Source organism: Leuciscus leuciscus (genome assembly GCF_965113295.1).
Source record: "Leuciscus leuciscus genome assembly, chromosome: 22".
In the NCBI taxonomy this organism is placed as follows: domain Eukaryota; kingdom Metazoa; phylum Chordata; class Actinopteri; order Cypriniformes; family Leuciscidae; genus Leuciscus; species Leuciscus leuciscus.
Genome location: NC_138746.1, coordinates 22748466 through 22769941, shown reverse-complemented (window position 1 = coordinate 22769941; position 21476 = coordinate 22748466). Strand labels below are relative to the sequence as shown.

At 36.3% G+C, this 21476-nt stretch overlaps 2 protein-coding genes across 4 annotated transcripts in view; one reads left to right on the top strand and one right to left on the bottom strand.

The window, feature by feature from the left end:
• Nucleotides 1-6350, bottom strand: part of LOC309486937 (uncharacterized protein) — a 182420-nt gene extending 176070 nt beyond the window's left edge. For all 3 annotated transcript variants that reach the window (XR_014201711.1, XM_082154416.1, XM_082154417.1), the window contains exons 1-2: nucleotides 6137-6350; nucleotides 4438-4562 (exon numbers count right to left, since the gene is read on the bottom strand). Coding sequence is in view for 2 of the 3 variants with exons in the window: in XM_082154416.1 (XP_082010542.1) it covers nucleotides 4438-4562; nucleotides 6137-6138 (127 nt within the window). In the remaining variant the exon portion in view is untranslated. The remainder of the gene's footprint in view (nucleotides 1-4437; nucleotides 4563-6136) is intronic.
• An 8336-nt stretch (nucleotides 6351-14686) lies between these two features.
• The window catches only part of lmbrd1 (LMBR1 domain containing 1), a 91223-nt gene continuing 84433 nt past the window's right edge, over nucleotides 14687-21476 (top strand). Inside the window, exons 1-2 of the mRNA XM_082154489.1 lie at nucleotides 14687-14784; nucleotides 16806-16982. Of these exons, the coding sequence (XP_082010615.1) occupies nucleotides 14716-14784; nucleotides 16806-16982 (246 nt within the window). The 5' untranslated portion in view covers nucleotides 14687-14715. The remainder of the gene's footprint in view (nucleotides 14785-16805; nucleotides 16983-21476) is intronic.

Below are 21476 nucleotides of genomic sequence, written 5' to 3'. Positions count from 1 at the left end.
GTGTGTGTGTGTGTGTGTGTGTGTGTGTGTGTGTGTGTGTGTGTGTGGACTACTCTTCCATCCTTGGCTCACTGAAATGACAAAATAAAAAAGCCGTCTTCCTGCTTCATTCTGTAACATACAGATTTCTGTATTATGCTATTGTTTTTGATTCTGTAACATACAGATCTGTATTATGCTATTGTTTTTGATTCTGTAACATACAGATCTGTATTATGCTATTGTTTTTGATAGTGTTATACATTTCTTACAGATAATCACGGTGATCATTGCGTTTGTCTTACCGAATGTGGTATCTTCCTGTCAGCAATTACAGTTTTTCTATAAGCTTTTTTTATTTATTAATGCCGATTGCCGACAGTAAAATGTTGCCAGATATTGCTACGAAAAACAAGCAACAATTTTTTTATATATAATAATCCGAAATAAGTTCAAAGTTTGTGTTTTGGAAATAAGATGAATATATCACGAACCCTAACATGCAACTTTCCACTTTAATAACTTCCTAAAGTGTGACATTAAATCAGAAAAACAAGTCCAGAAGACTACTGCCACCTTTCTATTAGGTGGATCTGGCAACACTGGATCGCACCCGCGCCCTCACAACGCGCTCTCAAGCCCCGTTCACTGCGCTAGATTCTCGCAGCAAAATGAATTGCAAACACTTATATGAGGTGGTTTAAACGGCTAATTAATCATTCAGAGAGCTTGAAATTTTATTTTTGAATGTAAAAAAATGACCGAGGTCCGGACCTCGGTGACCTCATAGCTGGCTACGGCCATGTATCACCGGCTGTTCGACATAGCGACGTACCACTGCTCGGTTCCCACGCCGTATCGACTCAAATGCATAAGCAATGGGACACACGGGCTCAACCGTTTATATACTGTCTATGGGCTCAACAGGTCTTTCAAGTTCGTCTTCCTCCATTTCAAATCAATTGCGTATTCAGTCCGGTCCAGTAACGCTTCACTCTTTTCACTCACCAGCGGAACCAACCAACCCCGTTACGTAGGCTGTGACGTCACTCCAAAATGGCGACTCGCTAGCTAGAAATTACGAAAATAATTTTGTCATATCTATGGTTTTAACAACTTTTTAAAATAAAAACTACCGGTGCCAAAACATGGACGTTTCATTTCCCCTTTAAAGTCTTGGCTACAAAAACACACAGAAAAATTATGAACTAAAAACTTTGATTTGAAGCCAAAAAAAAAAAAAAAGTATTTGAAAATCAGACAAAAGGTTGCTTTAAAGAATGAAAGAACTACAATTCCATGGAGCATTGCAAATGACAATCAGATAAAAATGATGGATACATATAAAACTATTGTTTTGAAGATGTTGATTGAAGATGTTGAAACAATATATTTCACATTTATTGGAAAATATGCATATTTATATACAAATACTTAAGTAGTTTGAGAGCATAGGGAGACTGGCAATTACAATAATATGCAGAGCTTCATGGAAGTGTGCAGGCAGTTATTTTGGTGTGATTTCCAGGTGGAATTTGTTTAGAATCATGGTTAAATGTAGGTTTTCATCAATAATTCTGCTGTTATACATGATTATTTGAAATAACATGAGCTGATGGCTTCAAACAAAAACATACATCAATCAACAACCTTGTAGCTCATAGTCGGTCTGTATTCAACAGTTTATAAAGTTAAAGTTAAAAAACTATTCTCCAATGGAGAAAATAAATATGATTTTTATTTCTGAAACCCCACTTGTTTACTCTATTACAGTCTTTTCATTGAAGCTGAAGTGAAATAACTATGAAAAAGCAAACATATAAAAATGTAACATCCAAAACCATCAAAACATTGCTTTGGTTGACAGATATTGTAATTTAATAAACTGTAATCAAAATGTAAAATGTGTGACAACTTGCCCCAACCTGATATTTAAACCACCCCGATCCTGAGAACACAATTCAATATTTCAGTCAAAAGCCCTATTCGGATAGGATTAACTTTACAAGGGTAGATGTAGTAATGTAATTTTACCACAGGACGTCTGTAATATTAATGGCCAATTCGCACGGGATAAGATATCTCAGTAAAACTAACAGAACGGGGTACCTCGATTTGCACATTGCCGTTACCCTCCTGTCGTCATGACTGTGCGTATTACGTTGCTTCCTGATATCACGTGCGCAAACACATATAACCTATAATTATATATATATATATATTAATACAGTTTTGTCCGGTCGAACGATGTATTAATTAACTTCAGATTGGATTGTGTTGGTAATAGCCACTTACCTAACGCTAAAAGCCGATTTCTAATCCGTCAAAATCGAGGCACCAATCAGAAACGTTGAGGCGGGCTTTACACGATGGCGATCGCTCTGATTGGTTTTAGGTCTATCCAATTGCCCCCAGAGGAATTTGAGCGACGTCCGTTCGTGAAGCGCACCAACTTTTTATGCATTATTGCATTATTATATTCAAATTGCAAACACATGAGGACAGTCTCCATGAAAGACCCACTGGCAGATGAACGTGCTACTACATTTCTCTCCGAAACGGTAGGAAATTAAATTAGATTTAATAGAGGATTTTAACTGTGACAAGATGATTGACAGGGCAGTTTAAGTGACAGGATGCACGCGACAGATCCGTCCGATAAAGATGACGAAGTAGTATGTCCCAAAGCTTGCCTACTTTTTTGCTACACATTCAAAAGTAAATACCTTTTCTTCACAAAAAGAGTACATACTTTTATGGCGTAGTGTAACTTAGGCGAATTGGGACGCAGCATATGGCTTTACACGATGACGATGCGCCCAGAGGCATTTGAGCGACGTCCGTTGGTGACGCCCCTTTGGAAATTAGTTATTAATGAAGCTTTGCCAGACCATAACTCAGTTACTACTGAGAATGGTCTGGTTTTAACCAGGCTAATTACCTGAGGTAATTTTTCCGGACCTTTTTACTGAAGGTAAAAGTCGCCGTAATCTTTACTGACATTGTCCGTAAGATGGCACATTTGGACAGGACTAAAATCACAGAGAATCTATGGTAATTATTACTTTACCCCACCTCTCCATGTTAAACTAGTCCCGTGCTCCCGGCCGAATAGGGCTAAAATCCACCTTTGTTATATAGCTGATTTAATAATTTAGTAGTTACTTAAAGGTGGTATCAGTGATTTCAGTCCCAAAAATATTTTTGTCACATTCATCTAATCTTTCCTAACGATCCGCTAGCTGCCCGCCCCATAAGCATGCCGTCAAAAAACCGCGTCTCTGTAGGCAGCCTAGGCTCTGAGATCTGCACACAAGGTTTTGAGCCAGCTTTTTCTTCAGCTCTGACTTCGCGTGCAGCCGTGCACGAGCACAAAACCTCACAACACCCTCCCCCTGTCGGTGATTGGTTGGAACACTATTTGTTTTGGTTTTGAGTGTTTGGCTAAACCATTTGTTTTTGTGTGCAGATCTCAGAGCCTAGGCTGCCTAGAGAGACGCGGTTTTTTGACGGCATGCTTATGGGGCGGGCAGCTAGCGGATCGTTAGGAAAGATTAGATGAATGTGCTAAAAATATTTTTGGGCCTGAAATCACTGATACCACCTTTAAGAAGTAGCCTAGTTACTGAGACCCAAATGACCCCTAGCCCTGTCAACCCACCAATGACATTGGCAGCCTGACATTGCTGAAGGACGAATTCTTCTTCATCAAGAACAATTATACCAAATAAAGAGGATGCTCACACCGACACAAATGAAAAAACACAAACATATCTACATCCACAGCCGCACACCCACAAAACACAGCATTAACAGGAAATTCCAAAAATCAGCACATCTGCTGGCAAACTGCCGAGTCTTAAGGAGAAGGAGCACATGCTGTAAATCCTCTCTAAATCTCTTCCTGGATGTCACGCTCGCACAGTGGATCACGGGAGATAGCAATCCACTCAGCTGGCAAAAATATTGCTTGCCTGTCCTCTTGTTCAGGGGACTCTCATTCGTGGGCATTTACACTGTGCAATAATATTCCTTAAATCGCCCCCAGGTTAATCTGAATGGGGCCGATAAAGCAATTCTATCGGACACATAACACCACAGCGGATGTGTCCTGGTGCCTTCTGACTAATGCCACCCAGGTCAAGGGCTTGACGCCATGTCCTCGCGAGAAGGAATTTCAAATAGCTGTGCAAGAGTCCCTGCTTCTTAAAGAAGGGCGAGACGCCTTTCATCACAAACAATTCATTTGCATACAAGGATTCCGAACAAGAAAGCAGAAACAGAGCACTAATTAAAGTCGATGACAGGGGCGCTCTGCACCCCGAGCGGTGAAGTCAACATTGACCTCTCGTGCGGAGACGAACAAGGCTTGAAAAAACAAACAGGCGTAATCTCTTCTAATCAAACCTTTTGTAAACGGACAAGAATAAGCAAACATCTCAGTGACAGCATACATACCTATTCTCTCATTCACTGCCATTCCTGAAGTAAAAGGAATGGAATTTACGATCCACAGGAAAACAGTCCATCTGAGATAGTGATTCATGTCGTCTTTGGCACATGAGAAAGGGCCCCTTGAAAACCTAGAAATAGAAAACAACGTCACTTTTACAACTCTTTGATGCTCTTCTGGGTAACGCAACACCACTTGTTACTGTCTGTATGATGACTGATTGCTTTTCCTTTTGATATGGCTTCACAATTCAGTTACTTTTCATTAGGTTTTACTGATAAACAACATTTGAAACTAACTTTAGTGTCCTATTATCAAGGATAATCACTATCAAATGGATATTGGCTACTCTATCTGATAGAATCAATAAACAGGAACAGATCATTCTGTGTAAAATTCAACTAGCACTTCAATTATGCGGTGAAACGTCTTAAAACAAAATGTCAAGTGTGACATTTCACTCCTCAGAATAAACTCCAGGCCAGAGTAAGTTTCCAGCATGAGGTGCTTCTGGGGACCCAGTGCCAGATTCCTGTAAACTAATATGATCCGTTACCCACCGCTGACTGTTGTTATTGAGCTCTTAAGTAACAGGACAAACAAATTGCACTAAATAATTAAACACTTGAGCTATGGAGTTTTAAAACACATGCAGTTTTGCAGGATACAATCATTAGTGCATCTTTGTACATAAACGTGGAATAAATGGGTTTGTTGTGAGCTTCAAACTCAAGTTCAAAGTTTGAACTTTCAAGAAAGCAATATGATGGAAATCTGTGATATCTAATTAAAGCTAGGAATATTGTGTGAATATAGAATGCAGTACTACATGGGTAGTGTAGTTTACACAATGTAATGTAGTGAATGAAAAAATTCAACCCACTAAAATAAAAAAGACAAAATTATTTGGAGTTCATTGCACTTATTTAACCACTTTGAAAGGCTTTACTAATTAATAAAAGCAAGCTAAAAATGTGCAAAAACGTATCAATCAAAGATTACAACTTTTTGTAAAAGATAGATGGAAACCAATTATGCTGTACTCTGATCATACAAGCAGTTCTTATAGCGCTATGTGGAATATGTGTACTTTTAAGCAAGAATTAAACACTGTATATGCTTTATTCATACACATTTAAACCTAAACTCTTGATTATTAAAAAAGATCATCTGCATGTTATGTCAACTAACTGGTAGGCTAGGCTACACACTAAAAACTGTAATCTAAATTAGAGAAACGCTATAATTTTATCAATGCATTTATTCAATGTGAAGCTAAAGCTGCTGATCAGTATATTAATCGATCAATAATAGTGCTCAAACGCCACGTGCACGTTTAATAATTAATATACAGAATGAATATAATCAAAACAGCTTCTTAAAACTTAAAAACAAAACTGTCTAACAATAAACAACAATAAAACATACAGCTGATGCCTAAATGTGTCACGTGCATGGTCAAAAGCTACTGTTTACTGCAATTTCTCTGTGTAACCGAATGATGATATGACGACCTCTCTCTCTCTCTATCTCTCTCTCTCTCTTCTTGAAGTACACGAACGCCAACAGCACAGGACTCACAGTGGCGTGTTAAACTCAGATGACATCAAACATGATCATTTAAAAAAATGACACCGCACGCATACTGTGCAAAAACACCTACAAAGTCACAGCAACCGAGACAAATGAACACCGGCTACTTACATTTGCTGAGAAAGTTTATTATTCCAGCGTAAACACACAGCACAAGCAAAAATCCTGTTGGGCTAATTAGCGCATTTTAGGCAGCTATGGGTCCAAAGCACACTTGCAAATAAAAGTGAGAATGAAAGCTCGTGCAGGAACCGTGTCCTTATTTGTCGCACTGCCTGACCCTCCCACCCACTCATTAGAGAAGCACACATCAGGACGGACAGGACACTCTCAGGGGCTCCCTGTGGAACACGCTACAGCACACACAGGGTACTTCACCAATAGCAGGGATACTAACTTTTCTTTTTAATTAGAGGTCGACATTTTAAGAAAGACTTTAAATAAAAATTGAGAACATTTATATTTTATGTGCTTAAGCTTTTCCACATTTGTTTTCAATTGTATACATTTTTGATTGTTAATATAATGTCAACTGCAATTGTATAATATTTATAATAGAATTTAACAAAATAGAATTTGATGGAAATGTTGTGGGAAATAGTTGATGTACCTTTTAAAAAAGCATTTTGTAATGTAAAAATTACATTGATTTTGTTTGTCCATTAATATATATAGCCTAGGTATATTAATATCTACAGTATTTTAATGGGATTCTGGATGGGATTTTTTTTAATGGGAAGTTGTAGCCTATTATAGTATAGCCTATTAATATGTTATGTTATGTTATGTTATGTTATGTTATGTTATGTTATGTTATGTTATGTTATGTTATGTTATGTTATGTTATGTTATGTTATGTTATGTTATGTTATGTTATGTTATGTTATGTTGTTATGTTATGTTATGTTATGTTATGTTATGTTATATTGTATTATATTATACTAAATTATATTATTGCCTATTATAGCCTATTATATTATATCCTTTTATATTATATTATATTATATTATATTATATTGTATTATACTATATTATAGTATAGCCTATTATACTATATAGCCTATTATATTATATTATATTATATTATATTATATTGTATTATACTATATTATATTTATAGCCTATTATATTATATATTATATTATGTTATATTGTTTTATACTATATTATATTATAGCCTATTATACTATATAGCCTATATTATATCCTATTATAGCCGATTATATTATAGCCTTTTTATAATATAAATGAATGAAACCAGATTACTTTACTCCATTTCTCAGCATGAGAAGCACATACTTTAAAAATCTTAAGGCAACCATAAAAAGGTATTTCAGCTAAACGGTAAAAACAATGTTTGATACACATAACAGAGCAATTTGAAAGCTAACATATGGAAATATCAGCCAGCGGTTTGGCTAACAAACATTTTAATTAGATGTAAAAACTTTGTTAAGTTTTGAAGTAAAAAAGTTAAGTATTTTCTTTTATTTTTAAGTTAATTTAGCTTTTATTTTGTATCTTGCTCTGTCTTGTCCATGTTTCACTTTGTATTAATCCTGTCTTATTGTTGGTCATTGTTCATTAGTTGTTTTTTTTTTTTTATAATCATTGGTTCATTTGGGCTTGTTATCTTGTGTATTTCATTCTATAAATACCACAAAATAACAATTTATTATTAAAATAATTAAAATAAAACATGAAATGTTAATGAAATGTTAATGAATAAATTATTTACACTGCACACACAATGCTTGAAACAAAAAAGCTTAAGATTTGAGTCAAAACTGAAACTGAAATGCAACACCACAAACAGTAACACTACAAATCCCCAATATATTGAACACAAATCTTTAATATGTGGGAGATTTGTTACAGTGTTTGTGGTTGTGTTACTCAAGATATGAATTCCAGCACAGTCTATGGAGTTATCTGTCTGCAACCTGTTTATTCCTCTGTATGCTTTCATTTCAATCTACTACTTTTTAAAGCATTATTTATTTGAAGCAGGGATTTGCAGTGCATTGCAATATTTCACCTGACCATCTGACTCTTCTGATCACCACTTTTGTGTTTACCCAAGGCCCTCAACACTGATGAATAATGAGACACATTTTTAGGATTGTGTTTGTATTGGCCTTTTTAGTGTGTCTCCACACTGCATGCACCCCCAGCCCAGCTGCTTTCGGAACAGCTGTTTCTCAGACAAGGAATCAATGAGACTTCTCAGCTGTGATTCACTTGCAGACTTGCATTTCGGCTGTGATAGCATCATAATGTCCCCTGTGTTCTGTTAAAGAATGTCCCACCATCGAGAAACAACCACCTTAAGCCTGCAGATGGGAATCTCGGCAGTAGAACAACATTTAAGAAAACATGCTGGCCATGCTGACCCAGAATCAAACTTCCATGCCTAGATCAGTATGAAAGATCAATATCTCTTATTACCCTGAATGATGACAAATACAGTTTGAGTAAACACTAGTGTAAATGCTTATATATATAGATTTTGACCTCAAATAATTTTCTTCTGCTGATCCAGAATCAAACTTCCCTGCTGTCATATTCTAAGTTTGTTTTATTCACGTTTGTACTCTACTTGATTTGGTTTTCCTGTTCTGTTATAGTTTGTTGTCATTAGCTGTGTTTCCATCCACCTATTTTTATATACATATATACATTTTGCCAGAAACATAATACATATATAAATACACACTTACTCTATTGGTCAAATTTTGGAGTAATTATGATTAGGCCTATTTTTATTATTATTTATTTAATCAAATACAGTAACCTCAGTAATATTGTCAGATATTATTACAATTAAAAATAACTTTTTCTATTTTAACATTTTAAAATGTAATTTATTCCTATACTCCAGTCTTCAGTGTCATGCGATCCTGATTTGCTGCTTAAGAAACATTTCTTCTTATTAAAATCCATTTTTTTCTGCTTAACATTGTTGAGAAAACCATAATATACTACTAAGATTCAAAAGTCTGGGGTAAAAAAGATTTAATAGAAAGGAAAATAATATATATGTCTGTCTCTTTTGTTTGTTCCAGATTTAAATGAGTAACAGTGTACAACAAACCATAAACAGAAATGGGAATGGGTTTTCTCAAAGCAAGTTCACATTTCAGAGCCTAGACGGCTGAGAAGTCTGAAAAACATTCACTTGTTTACGCATGCAAAGACGCACAAGGAATCTGTTAAAAAATTAAAAAGCGTAGCCATGTATGATTTATCATAATCCCTCAGTAACCCCTTCAAATCTTTATACACAAGTTTTATCAGCAGACATCATGTTCATTGCTAGACTGATGATGTGTCTTACAGTAATTAATTCACTTTCAAACAAACTCTTACATGGATTTTAAGATCCTCTCTTAGAAGAGGAACGCACAAACCTCTCTTTTGCTCCACCGGTGCTGCTGTTTGGCTCTCAAATAGCACACTTTCTCTATTCTTTCACTTATTCAAATTGTGCAACTTTCTCGAAGGCTGTTTTCCTGACAAGCAAACATCCCAATCCACCCAGTCTCGTCTGATATCAGACAGAACACCTGTTTTTCCAACACACCTGTTGTTGAAATACAGGTAATACTATTTACATTCTCCTCAGTTGTTGCATATTTCTCACTATCTAAATGTCTGTTAGCTCAATGCATCACCCAGAGCATAGGTTATATTACTCTTTCTTATTGCCATTTGGTTTGTATGTTTTGCAGACATACTTTGTTCCCCCAAAGAGCTTCTCAAACAACAGCTCTATTCCTGCATCTCATGTTGCTCAGTTTGCTAGTGAAAACAAAATAAATGGATATTGCAAACAACTGAGAACAAGAGATTCTAAAAACCTCATTCACTTTGCAGCAGTGGTGAGCTCATATCCATTTATGCAGGTCTAATACAAAAGAAGAACCACTAAATGCAGGCTTGCCAATGTTTGGAAAGCCAAAGTCGTTCACTGAAATTGAATTTGATAGATATATTATTGTAAAAGCTCACATGGAATTGAAGGGTTGATGATTTTCTGGCAAAATTTTGATGATTAGACTTATGTGAGCAGACTAGATTTATTATGTTTTATTAATTTTAGCATATTTCGAATTTTGATTTGCAGGTCAAGGTAGTATGTTTTAGTTGAATAGAGTGCATTAGCGTCTGCCCCCTTTTTCAGCTGCTCTGGTTCCGGAAGTATTTTTTCCATTCATTTTTCCCATAGGGATTTTAATAAAGTCTTTGTTAAAGAGTTATAAGTCACAAATCGGACAAAAAGACATAGGTACAAGACTGTGTAAGGGATAGTTCACCCAAAAATGAGAAGATAGAAGATATTTTGAATAATGCTGGCAACCAAAGAGTTGACGGGCCCCATTGACTTCCATAGTATAAAAATAAATAATATGGAAGTCAGTGGGGCCCATTAAATGTTTGGTTACCCATATTCTTGAAAATATATTTGTGTTCAGCAGACGAAAGAAATTCATTTAGGTTTGGAACAATTTGAGGGTGAGCAAATCATGACAGAATTTTAATTTTCATAAACTATCCCTTTAGTGAGGGGAATATATATAAATATATGCATATTTATACAAACATTTCAAGTATTTTGAGAGTGTAGAGAGGTCAACTCAATTACATCATTCCCAGCGCTTCACTTTTTTCGACTCTCTGATTGGTGTCATTTTCTGTACAGCATCATGGGTAATGTAGTTTTTTTCACTAGGAATTCCACTGTTAATCATGATTAATTTAAAAATAATCTGAAATAATGCGGTCTGATGGCTTCCGCAGGAGCAAATACCATGAATTAACAATCTTTAAAGTGAATGTAGAATGGAGTTTTTACTTCTGGAACCCGAGTGTTGCACTCTATTAAACTTAGTTTTTTGTTGTTGTTGTTGTTAGGAATTTGTGTTTGAGACTTTCTGTGAAGTAAATATAAGTAGGTATATCAAACAATAAATGGGCCACTTTGAAAATATGATTTAATACAATTAAAAAATGTTCTAGTTTATTTAAGGACTCACGAAGTTCATGCTGTTAAAACCGTTCGATTTTCCGTCATGTTCTCTGTTCTGTACTTCTGGCTTTTTAGGTCAGGTTATTGTAGAAAGGACAAATGAGATTGATAAAACGATTGCAAATGAGTCCCAGAGACTAAATGAAAGCAGGGTATTAGATTCGGTATCTCACAGTATCTCACGGCTAATGGAAGTCGCCCGGTGCCTATCAGTCTCCTTGAGACTAGACAATACAGTCTGTACTGCACTTATAAAGAGAATGGGAGTGCATATCAGTGCTGAGTGTGCATTAGGATCCTGAGAGAAATTTACCTTTCAGATATTATTTTTCAAGACTAAATTGAGAGAATAAATTTTGTTATTAACTCATGCCCGTGTGGCTATTTCGACTAGTGGCTATTGATCATGAACGTAAGTCTTGTGATAGTAGGCCTATACTGCTTATTACTCACTGTTTTTGTCCCCTTTAGATGTTCATTATTATTAGATAATAATGGCAGTGGCTCAGTGGTTCATGTAGATTGTCTACAAACCGAAAGGTTGGTGGTTCAATCCCCGGTTCCACCTGACCAAGTGTCGAGGTGTCCATGAGCGAGACACCTAACCCCAGCTGCTCCCGACGAGCCGGATGGCGCCTTGCATGGCTGACACCGCCGTCAGTGAGTGAATGGGTGAATGTGAGGCTATGTAAAGCGCTTTGGTGGCCATAGGTCTGTGAAAGCGCTATATAAATGCAGTCCATTTACCATTTACCATAATCAATCAGTTTCATTCCTGTATCTCAACTGGTACTACAACATTAGCAATGCCAAAGTCAGGGGTTTGATTGAACCACATGGCTTGGCCAAAAGTTTAACCTTGATGCACTTTGCCGTTTGGATTTACAGTAAGTGTGCCAAATGCATAAATGAGAATCTTGAGTTTACAATAAACATTCAGTGCTGCGTGTCATTTCCATGCAGTACAGTTTGCACGAGGACCCTGGTCTCATGGTCAGTATCATATATCGGTGATTATCCTGTGGCCACTTGCTCTCCTGCATGATCACTTTGCACTGCTCATTAATCACTATAGCAACTGTTTGAATGTGCCAAAGTGTGTAAAGTGATACCATGTTTATATAAAAACCAGATACCTGAGCAGCAAAAACAACATTCACCGGAACAAGCAATGCAACTGATGGGATTATTGACAGCGGATATCAGCATGCGTATTTGAGTAGTCTATTTCTAAACAGCGACTCATTTGCAAAACAAATGGTTCGATTGACTCGAAGTTTAGAAAAACCTTGCTTCTCCCATAGTTAAAATAATTTCTCTAATCTCAATTGAAATGACAGAAACAGCTATAATTAAGCCATTGATTATTAAAAAACAAAGTGCATACACTGTGATTCCATGAGCAATCAAGGGATTGCTCCGGGTTCTTGAGAATCACGAGCTGCAGAATTGACACACTTGACAAAAAACAGGATGAAATTGTTAAAAATGGTTAAAGGGTATGTGTACAAAAGCCTAAATTCAATCTGTTCACCTTATACAGTGATCAAGTCTCTTCAGAAAATTAGGAAGCACTCAATTCATATGGATTATTTTTTCTTTTTGAACTTTTTGAAGTCAAAGTAGTTGCATAGCCGTCAAGGGAGGGACAGAAAGCTCCCAGATTTCATCAAAAAGATCTTCATTTGTGTTTCAAAGATGAACGAAAGTCTTGGAACGACATGAGGGTGAGTAATTAATGACATCATTTTCATTTTTGGGTGAACTGTCCCTTTAAAAGTGCCTGATGTCTTGTGTATACAACAAAATAGAGACTTTCATTATACATTTTGCATGGTTGACATTCAATTTGAAACAGTCTTAAGCAAATCTCCTGTTGATTTCAGTAAAATACCCTTTCCTTTAAGGTCCTGTCAGCCTTTTGTGGACACCAGCTTCTGGTGTGGATTATCACTGAGAAGGTTATTCATTTACACCTTTTACACTGGTAATTATCCTCATTAAAGCGAACCGGATTCGTTCTCCTGATGTACAGCCAAGCCATTTGAGGAGATAAAAAAAATAATTAGAAATAGTGACAGAAAGCAGATTATGTTTGATGAATCTCAATGAAAAGAAGCTGAGCTAGACATTTTCTGATTCCACAGTCAAAAGGAAAATCTTCGATTGCTTGTTATGAGCTTATCGTTCAGTGTTAGAATGCATGGATAGTGTGTTTGCGTGTGTGTGTGTGTGTGTGTGTGTGTGTGTGTGTATGTGTAATTGATAATGTCTGTGCTCTGTTTAGAATAAACTCTCACATGATTTATCGTTCTGCACTTAATCTATAGTAAAGACACATTCATTGCTCACAGAACGTGAAGTGGTTTTGTCTTTAAACTGATTATAGGAAAAACGTGCTATCATAGATCACCGTGTGGATGTTTAGACATACATTGCTTTGGAGTGGTGTGTTTAAAATCCAGATGTATGACAATGATTATGAATTTCTTGACTCCTTTGTTGTACTTTAAAAACATACAGAAATCAAAATGGAGTCCTGCTTCAAATCACAGTTGACCTGTGGATGACCTCTACACTGAGTTCTCCATCTCTGGAACAGCACTGACTCTCTGCTAATCATATATGTGCTAATTGAACTCAAAGGTTCAAAAAGCTGCATTAAGGACAGGTCGATATTATTAGGTAATTGGTTCTGAGGTGTAAGAGATGGAAATAGCCTTGATTACATTAAGGGCTTAATGGCTCCCAATGTGTCACTCAGTCAAAAGTTGGCAAGCAAGCATACACTTGAAAAAGATTGAACCCTTATGGTTTAGTTCGCTGGTTATCACCAAGGACAACTGGATTATGAATTCATACATGGTGGGTCTCAAATTCAGAAAGGGGAAATTAAAATTTAGCACGTATCATGAATTATTTCAGAGACACGTGGGCTAGATTAAATATAAGAAGACTTTGGATGAATAGTTCCAGTTAAAACATTTGCACACAGTCCCAGCAGAAGGGCTAAGGGATTTAAAGAAATTAAACTTTAAATCTGGAAAGCTATTTATTTCTCATGAGGCAAGAATCAAGACAGGTGGTCATTTTGTTTTTGGAAATTCACATTCTCGTTTGTTCTTGCATATTCTTTGAGAATTCCGCCAGCTCAGAGTTTAGTTGGACATCTATTAAAACGAAATAATTCTACACATCAACATCAGAGTCGGAGTCGGCTGTGTACATATTGGTGTGGAAAAACACATAAAACCTGCAGTTTAAGCCAATATTGTCTTTACTTGAGAGGCAAAAGCATTTTAGCTATCTTTTAATTAAAATATCATAAAATAGGCCTAATGTATTTATTTATTTATTTTATTTATTTATTTGCACAAGTCATACATAAAGTCATACATAAATTCATTCATTCATTCATTCATTACATGCATGAATGAATAAAAAAATAAAATAAAAAAGGAACAGGAAGAAGAAAATCTTTTAGTGTACGAATATAGTTAACATTTACACTGTTAATTGCATAATTTCGAAGTTTTGGACCAAAAATCTTTAGGCTAGTTTCAGTTTGTTTTGTATTTGACCCAGTCCTCGCGCCAGTGTGTTGTGTGACGTCACCGGTCACATGGCGCGCGTCAGCTGTGTTGCAGGAAGTGAAGCAGTCATGGCGACTCCTGTAGCTTTACTCTCTGAATCTGTGCTCGGATGGTCTATTTTCACTATCGTTTTACTGGTGAGATACATAAATTATACGCTATAACTTTTATTTACTTGTATTATATTGTTAAACGCGGTATTTCCGTGTTTCTATCACGTGCTATACTGGTTTGTAGCTTGATATGTATCATAAACTGGCACGCCGCAACACCTCAGTTATATACGTCATTTCATAATCCTGTTAATGTTTACAGTTAGAGGCTTTTTGGCAGGTTTTACTACAATTTTACACTATACTGTTTTACTAGAGGTAACACTTCATTTTCCAACTACAAGTATGTGTGTTATTGACATAAAAACATTTTGACGTCTAACATTTAACTTTAATCGTATTATCCTATCTTATGTCCACAATTACATGTGAAACTAATTTCTATGCCTTAATTGATTGATTTTACAGTTCTTAGTATTTCAAATGAGAATTTGTTACATCTCAGAGTCAGAATCAACTATAAGTATTTGTTCCCCCCTAAAATCCTAAACACTGTCAGTGATTTTTGTTGTGTTTGTTTGAGGCAGGACTTTCTGTTTGGTGACCAATGGCTGAAAGGGGGAGTGTTCAGGAAACTTTGCAAATAGTCATTATCTTTTGCAATTTCTTTTAGTGGCATTTTTATCCTGTATGGCCGATGTGTTTAATTAAAGTGGCTTCTATGCCTTAATTTTCTAATTAAAATGCAGCCTGCTCAAGTTTAACACGTGTAAAGAGAGCAGTATTTCCCGTTTGTTTGGAGCATCCTGATTTAAATGCAAAGCATTGGGTCATTATCTGACCAACAATTCAGGCAGAATCTAATACGCATAGTGGCTCTTAATTGATCCTGTTTGAAAATAGCATCCCGTAATCACAAGCTCTTTTTAGTGGTGTCCTGAGAGCTTATAGAGGATGTGTTTGGAATAGCCGACAACCTTTCACTCTCATACAAGTTCCTCCTAAACTAAAGACTCTATTTATGTTTTTTTTTTTTTTTTTAATGAGATGCAATGTAATGCTTTTCAGAGACAACTGTCTCAGAGGCTTCTAAATCTGTAGGCAGGATTTTTCTTTTCTTTCTAGGTGAGGTGCTATTGGTTGCTAGATCAGAAGTGCAGTACAGAAGCACACGAGTTATCGGCTTGAAACGGAAGTTGCGATTGACTTTCCTATTCCCTATTCCCTATTGTTATGTATATCCGAGTGTAACGGCTTCTCGAACAAGAAAAGATGTAGGACGGGACTTGATTTTGTCCATCGGGATTGGATGGTTGTGGTTTGTTATTGCTGTGATCTCATGTGAGTGTCAGGCTGTCCCGTCCTCGCGTCAGTAAACAGGTTATCAGAGAAGAGATGTCACTGCAAAAGGGAGGGGAAGTTATTTTGATTAAAGATTATGAAGGCACATGAAAAAAGGCCCATATTTAAAAACATAAACAAAAACAATGACGAGCATGGATAAATCATTAATAATAAATAGCCTATTACAATATTTCATAAACAAATAAGAATTGTCAATTTTAATTTAATGGTGAGTTTAAAGTGGGTTTGTGTTATGTGAAAGCCAACTGTCTGATATAACACACATCGGTTTGACACCAGAGAGATTTTAACACAAATTTAACACACAGTTATAATTAATTGTCACAAATTTCAGGCCTTAGGATAAATAAACAACAATTTTTTTTTATCATCATGAGCATGGCTTGAGTACAGATTGACATAAGTTAGTTATCAGTTCTTACATTATTATTTTATTTCATGTACTTTTATTTAAAAAAAAATGTTTGAGGAAGTTTCTATGATTTTAAAAACTGAAAGAAAGTTTTATTTTTAGTATACTTTATTGATAAGGTTTTATGACTAGTCGATATCGTACGTTAGAAGTCATACGTTAAAAATAAAATAAAAAAATACATTTTGTAAAGGCATTTTTTATATTTAAGTTATATTTGTCTAAAAATCTAATTTCAAGCATTTAATCATAAGCAATCATGAAACTGGTGGTACTATGTTTAACATTATTTTGCTGCACATCTCATCTTGTCCCCCTGTATCTTCAGGTCATCGTGGCCTTCTGCTGGGTTTACATTCGGAAGTATCAGAGCCGGCAGGAGAGCGAGGTTATCTCCACCATCACAGCGATATGTGCTCTGGCCATTGCCCTCATCACATCGGCTCTTCTTCCTGTGGATATCTTTCTAGTGTCCTTTATGAAGTATCCCAATGGCACTTACAAGGTAACCATATTCCTGTACATGATAACTCGCACATATCTGTGCTTGATTCAATCCTGTAGCTCCATTATTCCTGGTGTGACGGATAAACCTGTCTTGCATTGTTTAAATGCAACATGAAATCCAATTTACTTTCTTATTAAAGTCACTTTGCATTATATTATTATTCACTGTGTTATTATAAAGTTAGAAAATGTTTTTTTGCTTCTTAGGTTGATCGATTTCATTACTTTTTTTTCTTATTCTGATGAAACAGCTGCGCTGCCTGGAAAGAATAGTATTAAAGGGGTCATATGATGCTATTTTAAAAGCTCATTGTTTTGTTTTTTTGGGTGTAATGAAATCGATCAACCTGCTTTAATATAATAAACAAAAAAAGCAAAAAAAAACAAAAAAACAATTAGAATTTTTCACATACTGTACATTATTGCAGCTCCTCTATTCCCTGTCTGTCTGAAATGTGGTGATTTCTACAAAACCCCTCCTTCCGAGTGCTCTGATTGGCCAGCAGACCCAGTACATTGTTATTGGCCAAACACCTCATGCATGTGCCGGAAATGTAACAGCCCTCACCATAATCACGATCTTCAGCTTTAAAGGGTTAGTTAGTTCACCAAGAAATGAAAATGCTGTCATTAATTACTCACCCTCATGTCGTTCCAAACCTGAAAGACTTTCATTCAACTTCGGAACACAAATGAAGATCTCTTTAATAAAATCTGAGTGATTTCTGTCCCTCCATTCACAGACTACGGAACTACCACTTACCAAAAATATGTGGTTTAGTCCAAATTTTCTGAAGAGACACGATCACACTGAACAGATTACATTTAGGTGTTGACCTTGATGTTGTGTTTGCTTTAAATGCTTTGCTGATGCCATATCATGTTCTCGTTCATGGTTTATTTTTCCATTATTCAAAACCAAAGAGACTGAGAGCTCTTCACAATAAGTGATTTAGATGAATTGCATGAATGGTAGTTTACTTTCACCACTTGTGAATACAATGGCATTTCTTGTTGCACTCTTTCCTAAAACATCCCATGATGCGTTCAATTGCAATAAGACGCAGAGATCAATACTTCAAGTTTGAGTTCAAAGACTGAATTGAACACATCTTTTTTTTTTTACATTGAGACTTAAATGGTCTAATGAGACAGTGGTTACTATGGCAACTGAATGGCGTAATTAATGTAACCACGGGCCCACCATTCTTCCTTGCGGATAATGAATAATTAAGCATAGAATTACCTTCTCTGACATGAGATCTTTAATGAGCGCTTCACTTAGAACTTCCGTGAAACTTTGTTCCTACTTTGCATACTATGAAAGCATATCATAACCCAAGCCTGTCAAGTTCTAAAATGGGAAAAAGTAACATAAAAGTAATTTAGACAACTTTTGCAAGTCTTCTGAAGTCATACAACTGAAATTTAAGCTGTTATTCGCTAATAAACCTATTCTTTTCTGTAGCCTTCAAATTTAATTTGCACTTCTACATATATTCAAGCTTTCTGCTTTACAGATGGTTTTGACATTGGACCCAATGGAAATTTGAAAATGTGGCCAAATATACAGTTTTTATAATAAATAAATATTTTATAATACCTTTTTTAATCTGGATGTTCATTCACTTTCTCGTATGGGAAAAGCACCTCTGCATAATATCTCCTTTTGTGTTCCACGGAAAAATGAAAATCATAGAGGTTTAAACCTTGAGGTTGAATCGTTTTTCATTTTTAGGTGAACTGTCCCTTTAATTGGAGAGCAAGGGCCTTAGACTTTTAATTCCAGTATTTCTATTTGATTGATTACAGCTTATTGATGTCCTTACAAAACACATAGAATGTGGAATAGAGCCTGAGCATGAGACTATTTCCATTGTCCATTAGTCAAACATGTTTTGACTATAAGCAGCGAGCCTGTTGTCCCCCAAAACGGTTGATCTTTGAATAAACACATTAGAAATATTACAGAACACACCGGTAGTATTTTCCCCTGGCTGTGTAAAACACTACTCAAGTGTGTGTTGGCCAGAATAAATTGAGATCTGCAGACAGTGCTGGCCTGGTTTTCATTTGAGATAATGATCAGCCTTAGGATTGTTAAAAAGGCCTTGTAGAGGTCAAGACAAGATTTGACTTTATCGGAGTTACACAAGATTCATTACTGGTTTAATTTCGTTAATTGGAAGTTAAGGGTTTTGAAGTGTTCTGAAGAAGACAGACTTGCTCGATCATATCAGAGATCATCTGTCGAGGCGGAGGAGGTTAACATGAAGAGATTCTCAGTGACTCTATCGGGTTAATTAGATCTCTGATCTTTCTGTACCACACTTCTTTGAAACGCTTTAAAATGCGTAGATGATCTTGAGTTGTAGAGCACTGTAGCGTAATACAGTGAATAGATCAGCACTGTACACTGAAGTTGTATAATCGTTATATTGTATACTGAAATAGCAAAAATATGTAATTATTAGGCCTTTTAGTGTTTGCTCATATGAAGTTAGAGATTTAAATAAAACTTAGGTCCACTTGAACCTTGATCAAACTCACCTGCCTGTAAATGTCATGTAGTCCTGAAGACCTTTGGTGCGTCTGAAATCGCATACTGTCTTAGTAGGTGCTACATTCAAATTTGAATTTAATTTGCTACCGTTTGTATTATATCAGAGTGTCTAAACTATGTCCTGGAGGGCCACTGTGCTACAGAGTTTAGCTCCAACTTGTCTCAACACTCATGCCTGGAAGTTTCTAGTATGGGTGAACTGCGTTTTTGCACCCTTGAAGGGCACTTCGGGAAGGGGACGTCATTTGTAGGCATGTTCCAAACGAAAGTGAACAACTGAATCCCTTCACGAAGGGCCCTTCCACAATTCCGTTAATGAAGGGAATAGCCTATGTAATGGTCTCTTCAAGGAAGTAATTTAATCATTTATGGTCACGTTCTGCCTTTCAGAATGAGTAGGCCATAGGGATGTTCACTTCCGATTGGAATTTGTCAAGTAAGACCTTGATTAGCTGGTTCAGGTGTGTTTAATTGGGGTCGGACTCTGCTGGACAGTGACCCTCCAGTAGGAGGATTGGACAGCCCTGTTCTATATAGTATGAATATGGGTAGTATGAATAAAATGTACTATCTACCATGTTGTTACTTTCACGTGACCTACTAGCGTCAGTTGCGCAAAGTTCACAACAAACTTTTGAATTTGGTAAAACAGGTTGCGTCGATTCTGGTTCAGGTCTTTTGTATTAAATATAGAGCTGTTTTACTCAAGATGCCAACAAAAGGAGCTACCTGGTAAAGAGAAGTGGTCACGTGATCAGCACATGATCAGCTTCCCGGGTTCGATTTTCAATACCGGTTCACAGTGAATGAATGCAGTGAACTCCATCTGTGCATGTGCTGAGTTTAGAGGGCATGTGGGAACGCAGTTACGCATTTTTTCACGTTTGCATTGTCGACGATTACAGCATTTCACTAGATTAGTAATGAGACGAGTTTGTAAACTTTAAATAAAAGCCCACGGGTTTTTAGACTTTTTCTTTTTGAACACTGAATATGGGTTGGAGCTCTCAATTTTGATCTCTCAAAGTGCACCAGATTGATGAATTTAACTTTAAAATGTAAAAAATTTGGAAATACTGTAATTGCAGATTGATATCTAAAAGTTTTTTCTTCTTCTCACTAACATTTGGGTATTAAAATGGAATCAAATGCCATCAAAATAACTAGCTAGGTTAGCTAATTGCCTTAAAGTCCCCATGAAGTCAATAATTGTATCCCTTAAAACTCATCTTTGATCACCAAAATGACATAAAAAAATTACAAAAATTGTTGAAAGAAAAAAATTCTTAATGCCTTAAAATAGATTGAATGTAACTCTACACTCTTGCCTCATTTAGTATATGTGGTTATATGAATATGCAAATTAGCCCCACCTCCACTCACTCACACCAGCTCAGAGATCAACTGGTTGACGATCACACGTTGGTGTGATTGGTTACAAGGTAGTTTGTGACGTCAGAAACACCAGTGATTTCAATCCGGGTTTTTGAGATTGTCTTTGGTTCACTGAAGTTTCAAGGAGAAAATACTCAGAAATGGTGTTGACTTATGAATTTACACATGGTTGGTCTTAAAGCATATTAAAAACAACACATAGAACGGCGCGAGGCCGGTGGCGTGATTGCTGATGAGCGACGCCTGCGTGACACACCGGTCTCGTATTTCACGGAGGAGCGGGGACATAAAAGCAGGAGCGACGATAGTGAAGGACGAGAGAGAACCAGGCCTGGACTGTTTTATTTGATGTTTTGTTCTATTATGTGTGGCGGCAGTCGTCCGTGAGGGACTGCCGTCTTTACTTTAATTTTGTGTTTATTCATTTATTAAAGTTTTTGAACGTTCGCCTGATCTCTCCTCCTCCTTCCCACAACAACATACTACGTTACAACAACATTAAAAGCTGGACTTTAAAAGTCCATAGATATTGCT